We start from the raw sequence: 19,458 nt of genomic DNA, 5'->3' as shown, positions 1-19,458 counted from the left end.
GTCTACATCCCTTGCCAGCCAGCGTTCCCAGATCACCTCAAAAGATGCCCATCACTGAGCATCTGCCTTCCTTCTGTGCCGCCCCCCAGGCAAGAGCCTTAGGCATCTCCTTGTCCTTCTGTGGTTCTCATTTAAGGGGACCCTCAGAGCTGGTACCACACTGGGAACCTGAAACCCACCACGGCCAAGCTCTGAGGGGCCACGGGTGATGCCAGGAGCCACGGGTGATGCCAGGAGCCGCGGTACACACTGTAGAAGCAGGCAGGGGCAGGGGGAGAGGAGCTGCCTTCCTCATCTTTGTAGGGGGGGAAGGACGATCTCTGCCGGTTCTGCAGGGCTTTATCCCACTGTCCTTCCAGTTCCGATGGGGCAAGTGGCAGGTAAGTGCGTCTGTTTGGTGTCACTCAGATGTGCAGGCAGGGAGTGGGGTAGAAAAAGGTCTGGGACTGGGAGAGGCTCGGAGAAGAGCAAGGTGGAGATGTGTGTGTAGGGATTGGCGTGTGCATTCCCAGCAAGAGAGAGGCTGTGCCCCTTCCCACAGGACATACCCCAGTGGTGACCATGCAAGTCACCAAACTCCTCGGTGGCTCCCACCAAGGTCTTCCCGAGCCCGCAGCTGCCTGCAGATCCAGATCCACTGGAGCCTGCATGGACTCCCAGCAGCTACAGAGCCACTGGTCCCGCAGGGGTGGCTGTGATGGGAGCAAGGCAACTGGGGTAAACCCCATGGCTAGTAGCTTGGGCTCTCCCTGCATCCTTCCCAGGGGCAGATGGCATGGGACATGGGGCAGGTGGGGAAGGGGATCATGCTCCAGTGACTCTGGGGTCCATTCTTGGGGATGTGGGCAAACCAAGGCTGCAGCTGCCCCTGGCACCCTGGGAGAGAGGAGTCTGCCGGAGCCAGGCTCCCTGCGTCCCGCTCCTGCAGTGCTGGGAGCTGAAGGAATAAGCAGCAGCATGTTTCTGTCAGCCATCCTTCAAAAGATGCAGAAGGCTTGAGCTGGGCCTGTTTTTTGGGTGGAAGAGGCAAAATGCGAATTGGACAGGTGGAAATCTCCGTCTAGGTGGCCTTGGCGTTTGCTCACCTGGCAGGAGATGAAGCGCGGGGGCACAGCCTGCACCTCCTGGCACACAGCCTGGGAGATTTGGGGGGGGGGTACACCCGCATTCCCCCAAGATGATCTGCCACCTTTGACCCCCTCGCTGCTGTGGGTGCAGCTGGTAAATTGGGGAGCTCTGGCTGTGCTCAGCACCCCAGTGTGGCATGGGGCAGCCCTGCCTGGACCCACCTTGCTTCGAGGGGCTTTGGGGAGGTTGATGCTGCTGCTCTGCTGTTCCTGAGGGGTGCTCATAGTGGGGTGTAGTGTACATGGCAGAGACCTGCTGGGAGGACTCATCTCCCAGGCAGGCAGGCAGGTTCGTCCCCTCCCTGCACTATGTGTGGGGCAGGGGCTGCTTGAGCGGCAGCCACAGAAAGCAGAGGTTAAGTTAATACTAGATGGGCACAAGCAAGGGCTGCCTGTTGTTCCAGTGGTGCTAAAAGGTTGCAGTCGAGCTGAGGAGACCCCGGGTGTGGGGTCTGGCTCTGGTCTGTGCGGATGGACACATGGAGCAGGCAGGGGATATGCAACGCACGGGAGGAGTTGTGGAGTAGTGGCTGGCTGTGCCCGATGGTCCAGGGATGCATTATCTGGCTGATCTTCTTTTACTGCTTCAAAATCCTGTGAGAGCATGTAACCAGAAGAGAATTCACGCCTGTGTGTGAGGGCACCCAAATATACATACATACACACGTGTCGTACCCAAATACGTCGTGGCGCTTGGGAACGCCAGCGCGTGAGCTGGTTACTCTCCCAGCTCCCCCCCCGGCAGGCGCTTCCACCTCCCCCCGTTCCCACGGGGGAAACTCTTCCAGTGCTGGTGACGGATAACGCCGCCGGAGCGCAGGCTCCTCTCTTGACCCTCCTTCTGGCAGCATCCGAATTCCCTTTGCCGGCTTTGTAGGCTTCAGTTCAAGACAGTTCCTGAGCTCAAGGCTAAGCGCCTGCTTGCCACTGTCTTATGCAGGGATGGGTTCTCCAACGGGGATTTCTCCAGGTGGTAAATTTGGTCAGGACCTTGCTCCAGTGGTGAGAAGCCTACCCCTTTGTCCATGAGAGGCAGAGTTAAGGTGAAGTGACCAATTCCACCTTCAGGGCTCCTCCCTGATCTGTATTTTCTCGTTGGGGTCCGAGCCCACCCAAGGTTCAGGCTGTCCCTGTGTGCCAGAGTGATAGCTCCCTCTGGTCAAACACCACGAGGGGATGAAGGTGCCAGCTTTCATGCCACCCTTGGCATGCTTTGGGCTGCACTGTGCGCAAGCCCTGGGAGGGAAGGTGAGGAACCGTTGCCACCGGGCAGTAGCCAGCATCCCTTGCCTCCCAGCCTGGCTCGGCGTGTGCACACAGCAGGCACCACCAGCTCCTCAGCAGCAACACGCAAGCTTTTCAAGCGCAGCCTCTTAACCCTGCTAATTCCCTTGTTTTCTCCTGCCAGGCCGGCTGTGCCCCTGCCAGGGGTTGGCCCGGAGCCTGCTAATTGCACTAGCGAGCTGCACTGTGTCTCCATCGCTGGGGTGTTATTGTCTGTGGTCGTTTTGGGGACTGCTGGCCCTTGCCTGGCAGTGCGGGATGGGATGGTGATCAGCAGCAACCCCTCTCCCCTTCCCCTTCGCCATCACCAGCCAAATTGTCTTGATTCTGGATTTACTGCCCTGCTCCCAGCTCACACCGAGATGGGGTCTCACCAGGGATCAGGGCGATTCTCAGCACAGCACAGCGCAGCACTTCTCCCATTCCTTCTTTGCTGTCAGGAAAGTACCAATGGCACGTTGTGAGGAAGGGCTGCCTGAGCTCACCTAACCCACTCCCAGCCCAAAAGTCCATGTCTCTAAGCCTGATTTGGAGGTGCCAGAGCTCATTCCTGTGCCAGTCCCCTGCCTTACTTCCCTCCTCATTCAGGAGGGTCACAGGGTGCCAGGAGCACCCTGGAGCATCCCTCACCTCCCACCTCCCCATCCCCACCTCCCGTCCCCAGGCCATCTGGCCACACTCATCCATGTTAAACAAATGCTGGAGTCTATTATCAGGCTCTGCCTCCCCCTTCCCCCCGGACAGATGGAGGCTGAGCGAACCGGAGCCCCGGCCACAGCATTCATGTGTGTGAATGAGAAAATTGAATTATTTATGGCCATGCGAATAAGGCTGGCGGCTGCGGAGGCCGAGCGGAAAGGACTCCATTACGTGGCAAGTACCTGTTGCTATGGAGCTGGGGCTTCTTCCCTGCAGCCCCCCGGCCCCCCGTGCATTGCTGCATCCCTGCCTGCCCCTCATCCTGCCCTCGTCCTCGCGGGGCTGGGATGGAGAGTAGGGCCAAACGCTGGGCTGGCTGTGGTGTGCCCAACCACGGGTGTTTTGCTCCCTGCACTGTGCCTGCTGCTCCCCCAGACCGGGTTGGAGGTCACCCTGAATCTCTCCACATTTCAGAGCAGGACCCCCAGTGCAATGTGAGGATGGCGTGATGCTGGTGGCCATGGTTCCTCGGCCACTGTGGTCTGCAGCACACATCGAAACTGCTGGGAAGCGTTGGGGCAGGCAGCTGCAGCATCTCCTGGCTGGGGCTGGGCAAAGCAGGGCCGATCCCAGCACAACGCGGGGTGAGGCGTGACTCTCAGTTCAGACCCCTTAACTCCTCTTAAACATGCTGTCCCCAGAGGCAGCGGGAACTGTGACCCGAGGTCCTCCTCTCCCCCTCATGCCCAGGCAGAAAAGCAGCTTTGCGAGAGCAGGGACCCCTTCCAAAGCCGCTTGCATTGCAGCCACTCCCCAGGGATGTCAAATCCTGCAGCGATGCTGAAAGAGGTGCTGGAGTATCCCTCCCTTGTGCTGTCTCCCCAACTCCTCCTTGGCCAAAAGGTAGGACTTTGTCCCTATCAGGGTGCAGTCCCTCCGGCCTTGATGACTCCCTGAGGTCGGGCCAGGATCATGGGGACTGTGAGGGGATGGGGCCCAGCAGCCCCCAGCCCTGCACGGCAGCAGCACAGGGACTCCCGTTCCCTTCCCTGCAGGGCTAAGAATAGACTCCAGCTCCGCTCCTGGCGCTGAGTGGGCTCTGCTGGGCTCGGAGGAATAAAAAGCAGGCAAACGCTTATTTTAGTTGCTGCATTCAGCAGCTGTGACTCTGATGTACCCAAGGAGTGGCTTCACACCATGTTTACCCACCCGCTGCTGGGAGCAGAAACACCATTGCAGACTGCTCATCCAGACTACGGATGCCCCCTGCCATGGTCCCAGCCCCAGCACTAAACCCCAGCTGGCTCCCAACCCTTCTCTGACACACCCAGCTGCTTCCTTTCCCCACACCTCTGGGGTGAGCCTGGGGGATGCAGATGCTCCCATCCTTCTCCGTGTCTTGGCGGATGCTCCCCAACAGGTCCCCACCCCATCCACTGCTGGAGGCCAGCAGAGCCTTGCTGAGATGCTTAGGGCTTGTGTAGGGTCCCAGGGCACGTCCCTCTACACAGAGAGCTTGTCCCCACCACCTGAGATAAAGGGGGATTGCAGACATCCCTAGGTCTGAGTGAGGCATCTGCCCGGGATGCTGCAGCAGTGAGCTGGTGTATGCCAGCCGCAGCTCTGGGCACAGGGTTGGGGGAAGCACCCACTCTGGGAGAGCAGCTCTGGGTCCCTCTCCCTAGCATCACCCCCGAGGTAAAATCAAGAGAAAGCTAATTGTTACCATAGTTACATGAAGTGGCCTTTCTCAGGGAGCCGCGTCATCACTGCTGTCACAAGGTTAAGGCGGTGGGGAGTGGTGGTGGTGGGGAAGGGGGGGAGAGATGTGTTTTCTTTGGAAAAACCATGGCAACAGCTATTTCTAAGGGAACAGCTGTGCACGGCGAGGCCATGGGGAAGGGGAAGGGGCTGGGGCGTCTCAATGCCAGCCGTGCTCCGAAGGCAGCAGTGCCAGGTCCAGCAGCTCTCCATGGCAGCCTGTATCCCCAGAGTCCCCTTCCCACCAGTGCCAGGGCTTGCTGGGTGTCTCCCATAGTGCTGGCGCAGTGCTGTGGGCTTCAGCACACCCAGCAAAGCAACACGAGGCCCCTCCAGTTTGCTTGCCATATGCAACCCCTCCTGGCATACTCCCTTTGGCCAGAGCAGGAAGGGCTGCCAGATGTATGGGATGGCCAGGACCATCCACCACAGGGAGCAGGGATGTGACTGCTTGTCCAGAACAAATACACCAGGAGAAAGCCCCAACAGAGAGCCCAAGGTTAATCAATGAGTGACATGAAGTTGGAACAACAATAATGCAAATACTGGTGGAGATTATAGGCACGGAGCCAACACCATTGGAGCTGGTATGGTTTGGGCTGATAAAATGTCCTCCTGCACTAATGTGACCACTTCTGATGGGAGCTGCTGCTGGTGGGGCCCAAAGTGTGGACAAAAAGGCAAAGGTGCTTTTAGGGCTGAGGAATGCTAATGGCAGCGCAAGTGTCATGGGGAGGTCCTGCAGGTCTAGGCAGGGATGGTTAAGCCCTGGAGATGCAGAGGTCTGAGGAACCTGCACCCCAGATCTGCTTTGCAATGGCCAAGTGGACCCAGCGAGAAGATGCTAGTCTCAGTCGCAACCTCTACCCTGGCTCCTGTTTCAACACGTAGCTGGAAATTATCTCTCTTTGCAAGACAGACTCTTAATTAAGACCATTTCCCTGAAGAAAGCCAAGATGGAGAGCTTCACTTTTCAGTATTCCAGTGCTTTCTGGCATCTGTTTCCACGCCAATTAGGGTGCAAATTAGTCATTCGGAGTGCAATTCAGTGGCTGTGCTCAAGGGAGGCTCTTCAGCACATGTGCCATCTTCTTCCAGGAAGGCAGGTGGCAGGCACAGGTGGGGTGGCCACAGCAGGGACAGGGAAGGGACAAGCATGGTTCTTGGGGTGCCGAGGTTTGGGGCTGGTGGTAACAGCCTGAGCTGGGACCCTGGGACTGGACATGGAGCAGAGTCAGCAAGAGGGTTTAGGGTGTCTCCATGAGCTGTGCGTACTTCTTATTGGCCTCTGAACCTTGGCATGACTCAGTGGGCCACTGGACTCTAAGCATTGGGAATAAATGATGGAGAATTTGCAAATGGCAGCAAAATGGCAACAGAAAGGGTGGGGGGAAGAGCAAGGAACCAGTTGCTCCCCAAACCTTTCTTCAGGGTCTTCAGCACCCACCTTTGCTCTCCAATAGGAAGGCTGAGACAGGACAGGGGCTTTCTCCAGCCTTGGAGGTAGCTATACCTAATCATCCCAAGCCCACATGTTGAGAAGGAAAGGCGGGAGTTCCCTGATGGCACTGGCAGGGGAAGAAGAGGGAGCTGAGTATGAGATGCTTGGCTCTGCACCCTGCCATGACAGCATCTGACCTGAGGGTGCATTGGAAGGCTGGCACAGAAATGTGGTTTAAGGGTGGTTGACATCTCAATCTTGAGGTTGTTGGGCCTGGACAGTTTCCTGCTCAGGTCTTAAGATGGACACAGGGTAGCACCTCTGCTGTGGTCGTCGTTGTGCATCCGTCTATCTGTGGGCGAACCTGTCTTATTTTACTTTAGCTGAGAGTTTTTTGTAGAAGATAGAGATGTGGGATAAGAGTTCAGGAGGAGGAAGGGGAATAAGCAAAGCGCCATTGCGCAGCAGTACAGCCGTGTGGGCTGCTCTCCCGGTAGAGCTGCACAGGATGCTGCGGTTGTAGAAATTCATTGAACATGACTTAGGGCACCTGCGGGGAGCACTGGCACAGCTGCCCATCGTGTGAGGGAGAGTCTGGATGGCTGATTGATGGGAGAGCCGGCACATGGTGGAGCAGGCAGCTGGAGAGCTGATGGGGAGGCAGCTGGGAGGAAGCATTCAAAGGCCACAGCTGGCTGCTTACGTCTCCCCAGGTGACCTGGGAAGCAGGGTCTCACCACAACACCAGGCACCCTCCCTGCTTTCCTTACTTGCCTTCTTCAGAGAGGTGGGTGACAGCCATAGCCTTGAAAAAACATGGCACAAAGTTCTGTGCCAACCATAAGAGAGTTAGGACAGAAAGGCTTCAGCTAAAACACCCATTTCTCAGTGATCTCAGTTGCCCCATTACTTTTTGAGCCCATTTTGCTGAGCCCTGCAGAGCGCTTGGGGCTGGTGCCTCCTGCTCCATCAGAGGGCTCGTGTCTGTGTCTGCCTCCATGAGACAACCTGAGGGACACATGGAGTGCTGCTTAGTGCTGCTTTCCCTAAAGATTCCTAATTAACATCAAACTTCCCTGTTTCCCATGGTCATGGCCACCATGCAGGGACCAGAAATCTCCCTCGCCTTCTGACCAGCCTGTCCACTGCTTGCTCCAGCTCCTTCAGAACAGCACCAGAGCCCTGCAAGGAACCACCTGCCCCTGGGGCATGCCCTCCACCCATTAGTTAGTGGTTGCCTTAAGCACTCCAACATTTGTAGTCTTATTCTTCTAATCCCGCCTGATGTAACCGTGGCTGTCCTCATTAGCCACATAATTGTCTAGCAAACATAAAACAGACCCTGACACGGTCGAAGGAAATTGGTTTAAAAATATGAAGCCACATTCTCAGATGCTGTCAAAGGGGGCTCTTTTGTTTATTTGCATTCACACGGCGCCCCATGGAATAATAAGAGAGAGACTCTGCTGTGAAAATACCTATTTTTCTTAAAGATCATCTTAGGAGAAGATGGGTTCGAAATGCCACCTGGGGAAATCCAGATCAGCCCCTGCAGTGGTGGAGGATGACTACATCTCCACTTGGTCCAATCTGCTGCACCAAGGGGTTTCCAAACAGAGAAGGTGGCATCTCCCACCCGTGCCCACACTGGTATGGTTGCTCAGGGAGAGGTTTAGCCATCCACATCTCCCAGTAATAATGCCTGTGAATTTCAAGGGGGCTCCATCCACTTCTGACAGCTGAGGACAGGGCTAAGTTAATGGTGGCAGCAGTAAGAAATCTAATTAACCTGCAGTATGTTGTTTAATTTGTACAAAGTTGTTGTGGTTACTCAGCTATAAACTCCATCCCCAGCTCTAATGACAGTGACTTGCATGGCAGCAGTGAGAGCATCCTGGAGGCGGGCAGCCACCTCGTGCTCACCCTTGAAGGTGCCCTCAATTACGCACAGAGCGTTCCAGTGGTTGCCTCCATCTGGTTCTTCCATGGCATTTGAGACACTTTTCTAGCTCCAACCTTTGGAACAGGCACCTGTGCTGCTTCTCCGCCTGCTCTGGCATTCAACCCTGGTGCATGGCTTCCAAAAACCAGCCTTCAGGACCCAGCAGTGTCAATCTGTTGATTGCACTAAAGTCCAGGAGATGGCTTCAGGTCGCTGAGTTCCCACCGCAGCTCTTAGGCTGTAATTATGTTCAAGGCTCTTTGCTTCAGTTATTTCTTTTCGCTAATGCTTGGAGCTGCTGCACTGATCTTTTCTTCAAGGCTGACCTCCATATAGCTTCTCAGGAGGGAGCCAGACCTGTTATTTAAACCAATTCACAAACTGGATCCCAAAGGCCAGTTGTCCATTATACGATTTTTGAACAGCAGGAATCAGCAGGGCTGATGGCGGCTGAGCTCTTTGTGTTGGTTTGGGGAGAAGCATAGGAAAAGGGACAGATGTCGTGCATTAGCCTCTCTTCCCAGGTTAACCTTTCACCAAGATCCTGGACCACCCAATAGCTCCCCCGCAGCACTGAGCAGAGAGGCTCTGGAACCTGTGATGCCCACAGAAGGGTAATGCTGAGCCTCAGCACCTTCATTTCACACCAAAGCTCTACAGTGCTCCCACGACCATTACAAGAGACACAGACACACTCCTACCTTGATACCTTGCAGGGACATCCTTCCCATTGGAGGGAAACGCTTATAACTGGGTCTCAGAAGACTCCGGGTTGCTTGGTGAGGTGAGGTTTTCCAAGAACGGAATCAAGAAGGAAGATGGACCTCTGTGGTCCATCAGAGCCAAGTGGGCTGGGGCCATGCTGCCGTGGGCTTTGAGGGAGCAGGAACCTCCAGCACCTAGCACGCTGAGGTTCCACTCAGTACTGGTGCTCCAAGCGTGTTGGGGATGTGAAATACAAGAGTGCACATGGCAGCAACGTACGGTTACACCAAGCCCTGTTAAATTTCCTGCAGCCCACAGCAGCTCGCACTTGCATTTTGAGGGGACAAAAGCCCCTCTGTCCAGTGGGAACCCTGGCGACCTTGGCTTGCTCCTGCCTGGACACAGGCTGATCCTCCAAGCCAGCCATACTGGCACCCCAGGCAGTGCCTGGGGGTGGTGCCCAGGGGCTGCCTGCCAGCCAGGATGGGATTCCCAGCAAACAGGACTCCCAGCAAGGCAACCTGCACCTGCAAACAGGGTTCCAGGCAGAGTCCCATGTGCAGGGATACAGGAGCACTCTCGGAGAAGGGGCAGCTCAGCCACCACCAGGTTGAAGGGCAGGCCAAGAGCGTGTCTCCATGCAAAGCTCTTGGCATCCTGTCCCCATGCTGCTGAGCTCCACAGCCCTTCAACCTGGGGACAAAACCAGGTCCCTAGGTGGCTGAGGGGAGAGGCAGCAGCCACCAAGAGGAAGAGGATCTCAATTTGGGTCTTTCTTTCTTTCTTTCTTTCTTTCTTTCTTTCTTTCTTTCTTTCTTTCTTTCTTTCTTTCTTTCCTTCCTTCCTTCCTTCCTTCCTTCCTTCCTTCCTTCCTTCCTTCCTTCCTTCCTTCCCTCCTTCCTTCCTTCCTTCCTTCCTTCCTTCCTTCCTTCCTTCCTTCCTTCTTTCCTTCCCTCTTTCCTTCTTTCCTTCCCTCTTTCTTTCTTTCTTTCTTTCTTTCTTTCTTTCTTTCTTTCTTTCTTTCTTTCTTTCTTTCCTTCTTTCCTTCCTTCTTTCTTTCCTTCTTTCCTTCTTTCCTTCCTTCTTTCTTTCCTTCTTTCTTTCTTTCTTTCTTTCTTTCTTTCTTTCTTTCTTTCTTTCTTTCTTTCTTTCTTTCAAAAAAAAAGAATTAAAAAGTGGCAGCACTAGCAAAGGGTAATTATCCCTCTGTTCCAGCTGAAATACAATTAAGGCAGCTCTCAACGAGCCCCCGGGATATTGTGGTTTACTAATTAACAAGCGGATATGCTGTGGCCCCTGTCATGGCAATTACAGCATGAGACAGGCTTCAGGAGCTCTAATTACACGTCAGCCCGCGACACACTCTGCAATACAAATTAATGAGGGCCCAGGCTGGTGATGGAGGGAGTTTACCCAGGGAGAGACAGAGCCAGGTAGCAGGGATAGGGATGGGGGGGCGGTGGGGGAGCAGGGATATGGGGACCTGATGTGGCTCCAAGCCTGGGGATAGCAGTGCATGCTGCAGGATCGGGAGGATGCAGGGAGCAAATTGGGGTAAAATACCCCATGGTTGCCAAAAAATGATGCATCAAAGGAAGGAGAGGGGCTTCTGCTTTGCGGAGCCATGGCTTGATGAGATGAGTGGCATTTGGGATGACTGCAATGAATAGCAAGTATCTCTTCTTCCACCGTTTATTCACAGACCAGTAAAGCCGCTGTTAAGAAAAAAGTCAGATGGGAAATACCCAACAGGGTTTTGACTGCTGACAAATAACTAACAGGTCTCCCAGAGCAAGAGGAATTTTTCTGACAAATTGTTTATGGGGAAAAGTTATGCAGTTTCAGGTTGAGTTAAACTAATAGCTTTGGCCAGGTATGGAAAAAAGAAAAGCAGTCAGGATTTTTGTAAACACAGTTTTGACATGTTGCATTTAAAAAAGCTGTTTCCTTTCAAAACGTATTAAAAAGATATAATTAAACCAAAATACAGACCGCACACCTAATGAGGACATTTTGTTTCTGACAAAATGAAATTATATTTATCAGCTTTTTGCTGGTCCCAGCCCAGCAGCAACAGCAGGTTTACTGTGACATTTGTGTGCCTTTTGAATTTATTGCTCCTGCCATCTCCTCTCCAGCACCCACCTGCTGCAGGTGCCCAAGGAGGGACATTTGGGAGGTGACATGGTGGATGCCCTGGGCTTTGGCCATCAGCATCACCTGGAAATGCCACTACAAACAGGGTGGTTCTCGGGTAGACAGGAGGATCTGGGGAGGCTGAAGCAAAGCCCCTGGATTTTGGGGCTCCAGCATCACACAGGGTTGGGATCAGTGGGGCTCAGGGGTAGCCCTTGCATGGGATGGAGTCTCACACTGTGGGGGTGCACAGCAGGTCCCTTGTTTGCTCCCAGCTGTGACAAAGGGCTGAGATGAGAGAGGTGAGGGGGTCTCAGACTAACCCCCCTCCCAGCATGCTGCCCCCATGCATCCCAGGGAGGAGATCCTGCACAGTCCCCGCTGCCAGCACCCAAAGCACAAAGCCACCAGAGGCAGAGTGGTGGCAGGGAGAGGGCATGCACCTCCTCACACATCACTCCCAAAATAGATCTCATTAACCATCGCAATTAACACAAGCCAGGCCCTCTCTCCTCCTTGTCGTCCCAGCCAGAGCCATACATAAAAATAACTGTTTATTACACAGCGGGCAGAGCCCAGCTTATCACTGCAGACAGGAAATTGCTGCGCAGAAACCGCACGTTTCACTTTTAATAAGTTTGGCAATAAAACGTCTCGTCAAACAGGGCCACGACAGGGCGATAATGAAGCTTCTGCGTGGCCCATAATTGCTTACTGCTCTCCTGGGGGCGAGCCAGAAAATGGGGAGTGAGGGGGGAGCCGTATGGCAGCATCATCTGCCCTCCCTCCTGCTTTGGGAGCATCCCTCCTAATTCCCAGGAGCATCCCCAGAGCACCAGGACCTGCCAGGACATGGTTGAGGAGGAGGTCTGTCCATGTTGGAGGGATACAGGCAATTCCCACGGAGCAGTGGAGGAGGTATGAGAGGAAAAAGGGAGACTGTTGGTACTCCAAGTGAAAGAAAAAGGTTTTCTGCTTTCCAAGCAGGACTTTTCAGCACTGAGTAATCTTCAAGGCTGGGCAGGTGCAGTCGTACCCAGTCCGTCCCCATCCTTAGCCAGGAGGGGTACAGTCTCCTGGAGGTTTTGCACCAGTGTGGTCAGGCTGGGGAACTCAAAGACCAGCTACAGCTGAGGTATCAAGGGTGTAAAGCAGGAATGAGGAAAGCACTCATTGATTGAGACGACTCCAGAAACCCTTGACTTCTGTGGCCGATGTTAACATCCACACACTTCTTGCCTTCCTGCCCTTCAGGTTTAAGGCAGTTGAGCTCAAGTCTGAAACACGTGCCCAGACCCAGCCCAGCTCCTGAGCAGAGAAGCCAAGGAGTGGCCAAACGCTGGAGGAGGAACTGCTTTCCTCTCTTCAGAGGGGACTGAGGAATGGCAAAGGAGAGGTCGCAGGGGGATCCCTGTGCTGGACCTCTGCTGTGGAGCAAGAGGGCTGCAGTGCTCCGAGACCCATCATGGCAAAAGCCAGGGAGTGACACAGTGCCTGTCTGTTCTGATAACCTCACACTGGTCACCTCAGACCAGCAGCTGCAACCAGTTCCTTGCACCAAAGGATGGCAGTAGTGTTTCCAGGTGCTCCCTTCATGGTGAGACTTCCTTTGTCTAAAGGAAACCAGGTCCAGCAAGGGACTGGCCACAGCCCTGCCCTACTTCTGTAGCTTCTCAGCTTCTGTTTGATCTTACAGATGCCAATGGGCACAAACCAGCCCTGCTGCAAGCCAATTTGGAGTGATGGGAGCAGCTTGAGGGAGCCCTCGTGGGGTGCCCCAACCCATGAGTGGGTGATGGGGAGGTGCCATGCAGTCATCAAAGCCCAGGAAGGTGAAGTGGTCCCTCATCACCTGTGGAGGCAAAGCTGGGTCCTTGCTGCCTTCTCCAAGTTACCTTATCCCTGAGGTCCTCATTCCCCCCACAGCAGAGAGGGGGCAGAGAGATCCAGGGTGGGAATGGGTGCAACCAACCCTGTAAAGACGGGCGTGAGCTCCAGCGTTGTGCTAATATGAGCAAAATGAGCTGTGTCCAGACTGGGACTGGGAAATGAAGCAGTTTAGAGTCACAGCAGGAATGTGCTGGCACTGGTAGGGACTGTTGGCCACCAGTGGGCTCCTGGGTGGGCAGGAGGCTTTGTTTGCTCGCAGCAGTGCTCTCAGGGAGTGTACCTGGAATTACTGATCCACATTCATAAACATGATCATGTTAATTGGCTGCCGCGGCCACAGCCGCCACCTCCTCCCAGCGCTGAGACTTCATCTCCCTTCCCATCCCAAATGTCAAGATGTCTGTTCCTCCATCCACTTGGCACCAGAGCTGAGGACAGAGAATTGGCTGGAGAAGGCAAAGAGGCAGAGGACAGGTGAGTCAATGAGCTCGGAGCCAGTGACAGACACACTGCCAGCACCTCCGCTCTGCAAAGCAGCACCTTGAAAATAAACTGCAGGAAAAGGGGACTATGAGCTCTGCAGGAAGCCCTGCAGCCCTGGGCAGTGGTGACCTGGGGACAGGCACCTTGGCTGGAGACTGGCTTTTATTGCAGGAGCCATGACCAGGTGGCAGGAGCGGGACCAGCTCCCAGCTGAGGACAGAGCTACCCAGGCTGCACTGCCTGAGATCAGGCTGGTGCTCGTCTCACTTGGAGCGGGTCCAATCTCTTCTAGTAAATTATTCATCCGACAAATTTAGCCTGTTATTCTAGTCGTGCTCTACCCAGAGTTTTACAGATTTCGTTATTATTTCAAATTGTGCAAACACCACAGAAACCTCTCCCGGGCTCTGGCGCGCTCTGCCTTCATCTCAGCTCTCGGCTCATCTGCCACATCCGAAATGGGATTTCTACCGTCTGCTGCCAAACCCTCTGTCCCCTGGCCACAGGACCTTGTGGAGATGAGTGGCATCCCTGCTGGGCACAAGGCTTCTCCCAAGGGGGTGGTGCAAGCCATACCCTTGGCATGGCTGGGGTCCTCCCTTGGTGCTTGTAACTGCGTGCAGGCTCCAGCGCAGATCCCAGCAGGAACGCCGCTGCCTGTGTTTGCCCTCCACACTTGCTGGACTTTTTTTGCATCTTTTCCCAGGGGGAAACACTTCACTGCTGTTTTTTCCCTGCAGAAACTGAAGCTGGAGGTGGTGTGAAAACCACATTCTGGTGACCCAGAGGATCAAAGGAGGCTTATGGTACACAGATGAATCCATCTAAAAGCTATTTTGACTTTTTTCCACCTTCATCCTTGCATCTGGGATAAGGGACAAAAATTGCACCACTGTTCCCTTGCAGCCTGGGCTATAGTGGCCTTGAGAAACCAGAAAAAGCTTTTCCCTTCCTCCCCATGTGACCAGAATTTCACCTGTTGAGGTTTTCCTATAATCACGACAGTACAGCTAAACTTTCACACTGCCAAGTGGAGTTGTGTGCTCCTTGCTCAACCCTGCTCCCACTTGTGCTGTGATGGTCAACTCACATGCTCACTTAGTGGAGAAAAATGAGGCAAAGTAGCCCAGAAACCCCAAATGAACCTTCCCTGAGAGCTGTGCTGCACAGTTTCACCAAAAATACCAGAAACAAGTAGAAATTTCTACATCAAGGCCTGCCAGGGCTCTCTAGCAAGTTATTGTGGGACACTTGAACAACTCTCATTAGGGGAATTAATTAGCTGAACAGCAGGGACTGAAGCAATAAATGCAAAACACAGAGCAACAGATTTAAGGAAGAGGTTTACTAGCCAGAAGAAAAACATAAAAGGAATAGGGAAAAATAAATTGCAGGGTGATCTAAATCTTTTCTTTTTGACTAGGCAGAAAAAGCTCACAGGTGGCAAAAAGGGGGAATGACAGAGCATGAAAACTCTTGTCCTGTGTCCCCGCCATCCCCCTTGGTGGCGGGGAGAGGGGATGATCAGCATGGGGTCCAGCGGGACGAGGATGGATGCTGTGCCTGGCTCCCTCTGGAAGACTAGTGATTTTGTTGTTGTATGGCTCATCCCACCACAACAAGTCACAGTCTGCCCTAGGGCGCACGGCCTCTCCGGCGATGCCAAAGGCACGGGGACAAGCTGGTGGCTGGGGCTGCCCATGGCTATTCCCTGCTTCTGACCACCTCAGCCGTTGCTTTCGTGAGCCTTGAGTGAAGCAACGAGAGGCTGGTCTGAAACTCCATCTGCACCTATGCCCCGGCCAGAGCTGCCCCCCACAACCCTGGGGAGCACCACGGGAGAGCCTGGAGGATGCCAATGTATTGCTGTGCCGCCCCAGCCAGCAGCCCAAAGGCCCCTGGCAGGAGAAGGGATGCCCGCAGGGACACCGCTGCACCCCAGCGAGTGCACAGCAAGACTGCAGCGTCTCGGTGCTGGGCTGAGCTCCAGGGTGTGGGGCAGGCTGAGAGCCCTGAGCAGCGCCCAGCTTTGGGGTGTGGGTGCCGGCGGCGGCGGCACTGCCGCACTCAGCTTTGGGGGTGCAAGTGGTGATGAGGATGGTGGTGATGAGGATGGTGATGGTGTCGCACCCAGCTTTGGGATGCGGGTGCCCGCAGCGCTACCGCCGCGCTATAGCCGAGGCGCCCTATAGCGAGGAGGAGGCGGCGGCGGCGACGGCCCCGCCCCACCCCGCCGCGGCCGTGGGTCCCGCCCCCCGCATGCAAATACCCCCCGCGCAGCCAATGGGGGGTTAGGGGGCGTGGCCACGGCGGGACTTGCCCGGGCATGTGAGCGCGGCGGCTTCCGGGGGGAGCGGCGGGGACACGTGGAGCCGCGGCGGGTCCGGGCGAGCAGCGGTGGGTCCTGGGCCACCGGGGCGGGGGCGAGCAGGGGTCTGGGGGTGGGCAGCGGGGCGGGGGGGGGTGCGGGTCCGGCAGTGGCGTGGATCAGGGGGTTGCGGCTGGGAGTGAGGCAGGCAGGGCCCTAGGGGGCATGTAGTGGGGTGGGCGGGGGGGGCAGTGGGGTGGGCGGGGGTCTGCGGATCGGGGACGGGGTGGGAAGGGCTCTGGGACCGCAAATGGGGCAGGCGGGGCCGGGGAGTGAGGGGGCAAGGGTGTGGGGACAGGGTGTGACAGTGTGACCTGTTTCCCCTGCCCACACCGCGGGAGGCGGGGGTATGTCGGGGGGGGTATACGGGCCTTTTTTGACAGGGGGCATGGGGTCTGCGTGGCACTCATGCCCCCCTGTGCCCACTCCAGCAGGGATGCCTCCGGGCAAAGGGCAGATGAGCCCGCTGCTGCCCACCCCGCAGGTCTGCACACCCACCCCGCAGGGCACCCATGGCCCCGCCGCGGGGGGCTGCGCTCAGCCCCCGGAGGGTCCCGGCTCAACGCAGGGTCGCAGCAAAAAGAGGAGCCGTAAGCACCAGCGGTTCATGGAGCGCCGGGCGCTGCTGGAGCGGAGGGGGCTGCTGAGCCCCCGCAGGCGCCTGGGCAGCCAGACCCCCGCGGCCGGCCCGGAGGCTCGCAGCACGCTCGCCAAGACGGGTGGCACCGTGGCACCGCGCTGCGGGAAGGTCCCCAAGCCCAAACAGGTCGTCTCCTCATCCCTGTCCTCATCCACCTCTCCGGACAGCATCGCCAGGCACCACTCCGTGCTGCTGTCCCGGGGCAGCGGCAGCTCCAAGGGCGTGCGGATGTCCTCCACGCTCCTGCGCCCGGGCAAGTACGTGGCCATCGACTGTGAGATGGTGGGCACAGGTCCTCAGGGCAGGCTGAGCGAGCTGGCGCGGTGCTCCGTGGTGAACTACGAGGGAGACGTCATCTACGACAAATACGTCCAGCCTGAGCTCCCCATTGTGGACTACCGGACGCGCTGGAGCGGTATCACCAAGCAGCACATGAAGAGTGCGATTCCTTTCAAGGCAGCCCAGGCAGAGGTGAGGAAAAAGAGAAATTAAAAACACAAAAAAGGCTGTGTGTAACCTGCCAGATGTGAATTGGGATATTTGGTGGCCTGTGCTGAGCTACTCTGAAGCAGACACAAGCAGAGGATGAGGGAGCCTGTGAAGCTGTGCAGTGGGTTGGTTTGCTGGACTGCTCTATTTTGGGAACATAAAAACTAGAACTGAAGGAACTGAATTTAATGCAAAATGGTTTATTTTATGCTTAATTGGTGTCTTTTTTGCTGTACTGCCTGTCTAACTCTTTCTGACACTTCCAGATCCTGAAGATCTTGAAAGACAAGATTGTGGTAGGACACGCCATCCACAATGACTTCCAAGCCCTGAAGTACTTCCACCCGAAAGACAGGACCCGAGACACCAGCCGGATCCCCATACTGAACCAGAGGGCAGGGCTGCCCAGCAGGGCCAATGTCTCACTCAAGAGCTTGGCCAGGCACCTGCTCCAGAAAAAGATCCAGGTAAGCACCAGGAACCTTGGGGAGCAGTTCCTGGATTTGCTGTGAGCCTTTGTGGTCAGCCTGGTCCCTCCGTCTGCATGGGTGCTCTCTGTGAGATGGAGATAAACCTTGTTCGTCCCGTGCTCCTGGCTGTGATCAAGCTGGGGGAGCCCAGGACCTCTCAAACTATTAAGCATCTCAGTAAAGCAAGGACAGGACCTGTGCCCTCCAGAGCGTGTTCAAGAGATGCCTGTTCCCTCAGCTGCATCAAACCTTTGCCACCTCCAAAACCCCCTGTGCTTGTGTCCTTCTAAGCAAGCAGACAAGATGACGTGTGGGATTTTTGCTGCTCCCTTTATCTAACGAGGCTTTCCCCCCTTTGCTCAGGTCGGCTGCAAAGGGCACTCATCGGTGGAGGATGCTCAGACGGCCATGGAGCTGTACAGACTGGTGGAGGTGCAGTGGGAGACAGAGCTGGCCCATAGCCTGCCCCCCCGGCCCCCCAGCCCCATCACAGACCCCACTGCAGACAGCAACCAGTACATGGATGACCGGTACTGGCCCACAGACCTGATGACAAGCAGCCTGTGATGGGGGACAGCATCTCCTCCACGTGTTTCGGGCCATCCTGGTGCCTTCAGCTATTAAAGGTGGAGGTGGCTGCTGCCCTCCTTCCCCGGGGCTTGTGCCTCATGGGCTCTGCCTGGCACCTAACTCCACTGCGGGCAGCAACGTAGGGGAGTTGGATATCCCCAGCCCTGCTCGGGGATGGAGACATGTCGACACCTGGACACCAGCAATCTCCCAAAAATGCTGTCTGCAGCCTCTTGCTGTTGCACAGAAATAAGCACCGTGGCTGTGCCATGGTCATCTGTCACTCGGTGCTCAGGGATGAGCAGGGTCCTGGTGTCAGCGTGGAGGAGCCCCTGTGGGCATGTGATGGCTGCAGCAGTGAGCTGGGGCTGCCAGGGCACCTCCCATGCCCTCTGGGAAGGGGATACCCCCCATGGGAGCCAGTGGCAAGTCTTCCTGTTGGAGGACTGAGGTGCCCAAGGGCTGCAAACCACCCGGGGCCAGTTAAACAACTAGTTTCTGCCTCTTTTTTTTTTTTTGCACAGTTAAGCCTGAAAAGAAAGTCTGAGTCTAATCAATGTCCAGCCTGGACAAGAGTGTAGGATGCACTTAATTTTAAATAGACTATTCACATAATTGTCCAATTCTGAATTAAAACTTGTTCTTGCTAAACCCTTGTGTATGTGCTGTATGATCTGGTCTGGCAGCTCTCCAGGAGGGAGAGAGCAGAGATGAGATTGGCAAAGAGCTACCATGCCATGCCCCAGGGCTTAAAACCCACCTGCAGCCAAAAAAGGTGCTTTGAGTGGCCTGATGGTGGCTGGAGTAAGCAGTTTCTTGGGGTACCGGCTGGTCCCCTCTGCTTTGGGGAGATCCCCGTGGAGGCAAGGCAGGAGCATCAGGGGATGGGCTCAGCTAGAGCCCTGTGGTCCAGCACTGCTAACTCCTTGGAGAAAGCATCCTGCTGTGCCCCTCTCCAGCAGCTGTCCTAGCTTGGGGAGCTCCCCATGTGAAGGAGATCCCACTGTTGGGATTTGCCCCCCCCCCCCCCAAGTCAGGGGTGCACACAGGGTCTGGGAGCACGAGCTGTGCCTGCCCTGTGGGGTGGGAATGATGCTGGGCTGCTGTGACAGTGTGGGGATGGGGTGATGCCCCATGGGTGACCTGTGGCTGCACAGATGTACCCCAGCTGGGAGTGGCGTTTGGGTCTGGACATGGGGAGTCGCACACTTTCCCGGGGAACTGAACAGCCATGGTTATTATAGAAAATGGATATATTTTTGCAGGGTGCCTCAAGGCTGAGGCCACCCCTTTAGCGCTGGGGTCCCCAGTCCCACTGCCCAGGCTGTGAGGTAGGAGGGGGTTGGAGGGCTGACAGCACCTCGGGGGCCCTCGGGAGCCCGGGTACAGCACAGCATGGGTACGGCAGCCAGCACCGACATGGAGACCGTGTCCCCTGTGGAGACCATGTTCCCTGCGGCCAGGCTAGACGGGTCCCAGGCTTTTCCCAGCGGCCAGGGGGAGGAAAGGGGAA

At 55.9% G+C, this 19,458-nt stretch overlaps 1 protein-coding gene across 3 annotated transcripts; it reads left to right on the top strand.

The window, feature by feature from the left end:
• The first annotated feature begins 15,722 nt into the window (after positions 1–15,722).
• AEN (apoptosis enhancing nuclease) lies at positions 15,723–18,590 on the top strand. 3 transcript variants are annotated; one of them, XM_074917029.1, is made up of 4 exons: positions 15,723–15,736; positions 16,211–16,887; positions 17,172–17,372; positions 17,739–18,590. In XM_074917029.1, exons 2-4 carry the CDS (start codon positions 16,213–16,215, stop codon positions 17,940–17,942), a joined length of 1,080 nt encoding a protein of 359 aa, XP_074773130.1. In that variant the 5' UTR covers positions 15,723–15,736; positions 16,211–16,212; the 3' UTR covers positions 17,943–18,590. The 3 variants fall into 3 exon arrangements, with proteins under 3 accessions (XP_074773130.1, XP_074773128.1, XP_074773129.1); XM_074917027.1 differs by having other exon boundaries at positions 15,726–15,805; XM_074917028.1 differs by lacking the exon at positions 15,723–15,736 and adding an exon at positions 15,750–15,805 and having other exon boundaries at positions 16,208–16,887.
• Positions 18,591–19,458: the final 868 nt, after the last annotated feature.

This window comes from Athene noctua, chromosome 13 (genome assembly GCF_965140245.1).
Source record: "Athene noctua chromosome 13, bAthNoc1.hap1.1, whole genome shotgun sequence".
Lineage (NCBI taxonomy): Eukaryota > Metazoa > Chordata > Aves > Strigiformes > Strigidae > Athene > Athene noctua.
Note: the sequence above shows the minus strand (reverse complement) of the source record. Positions and strands in the feature narration are given on the sequence as shown.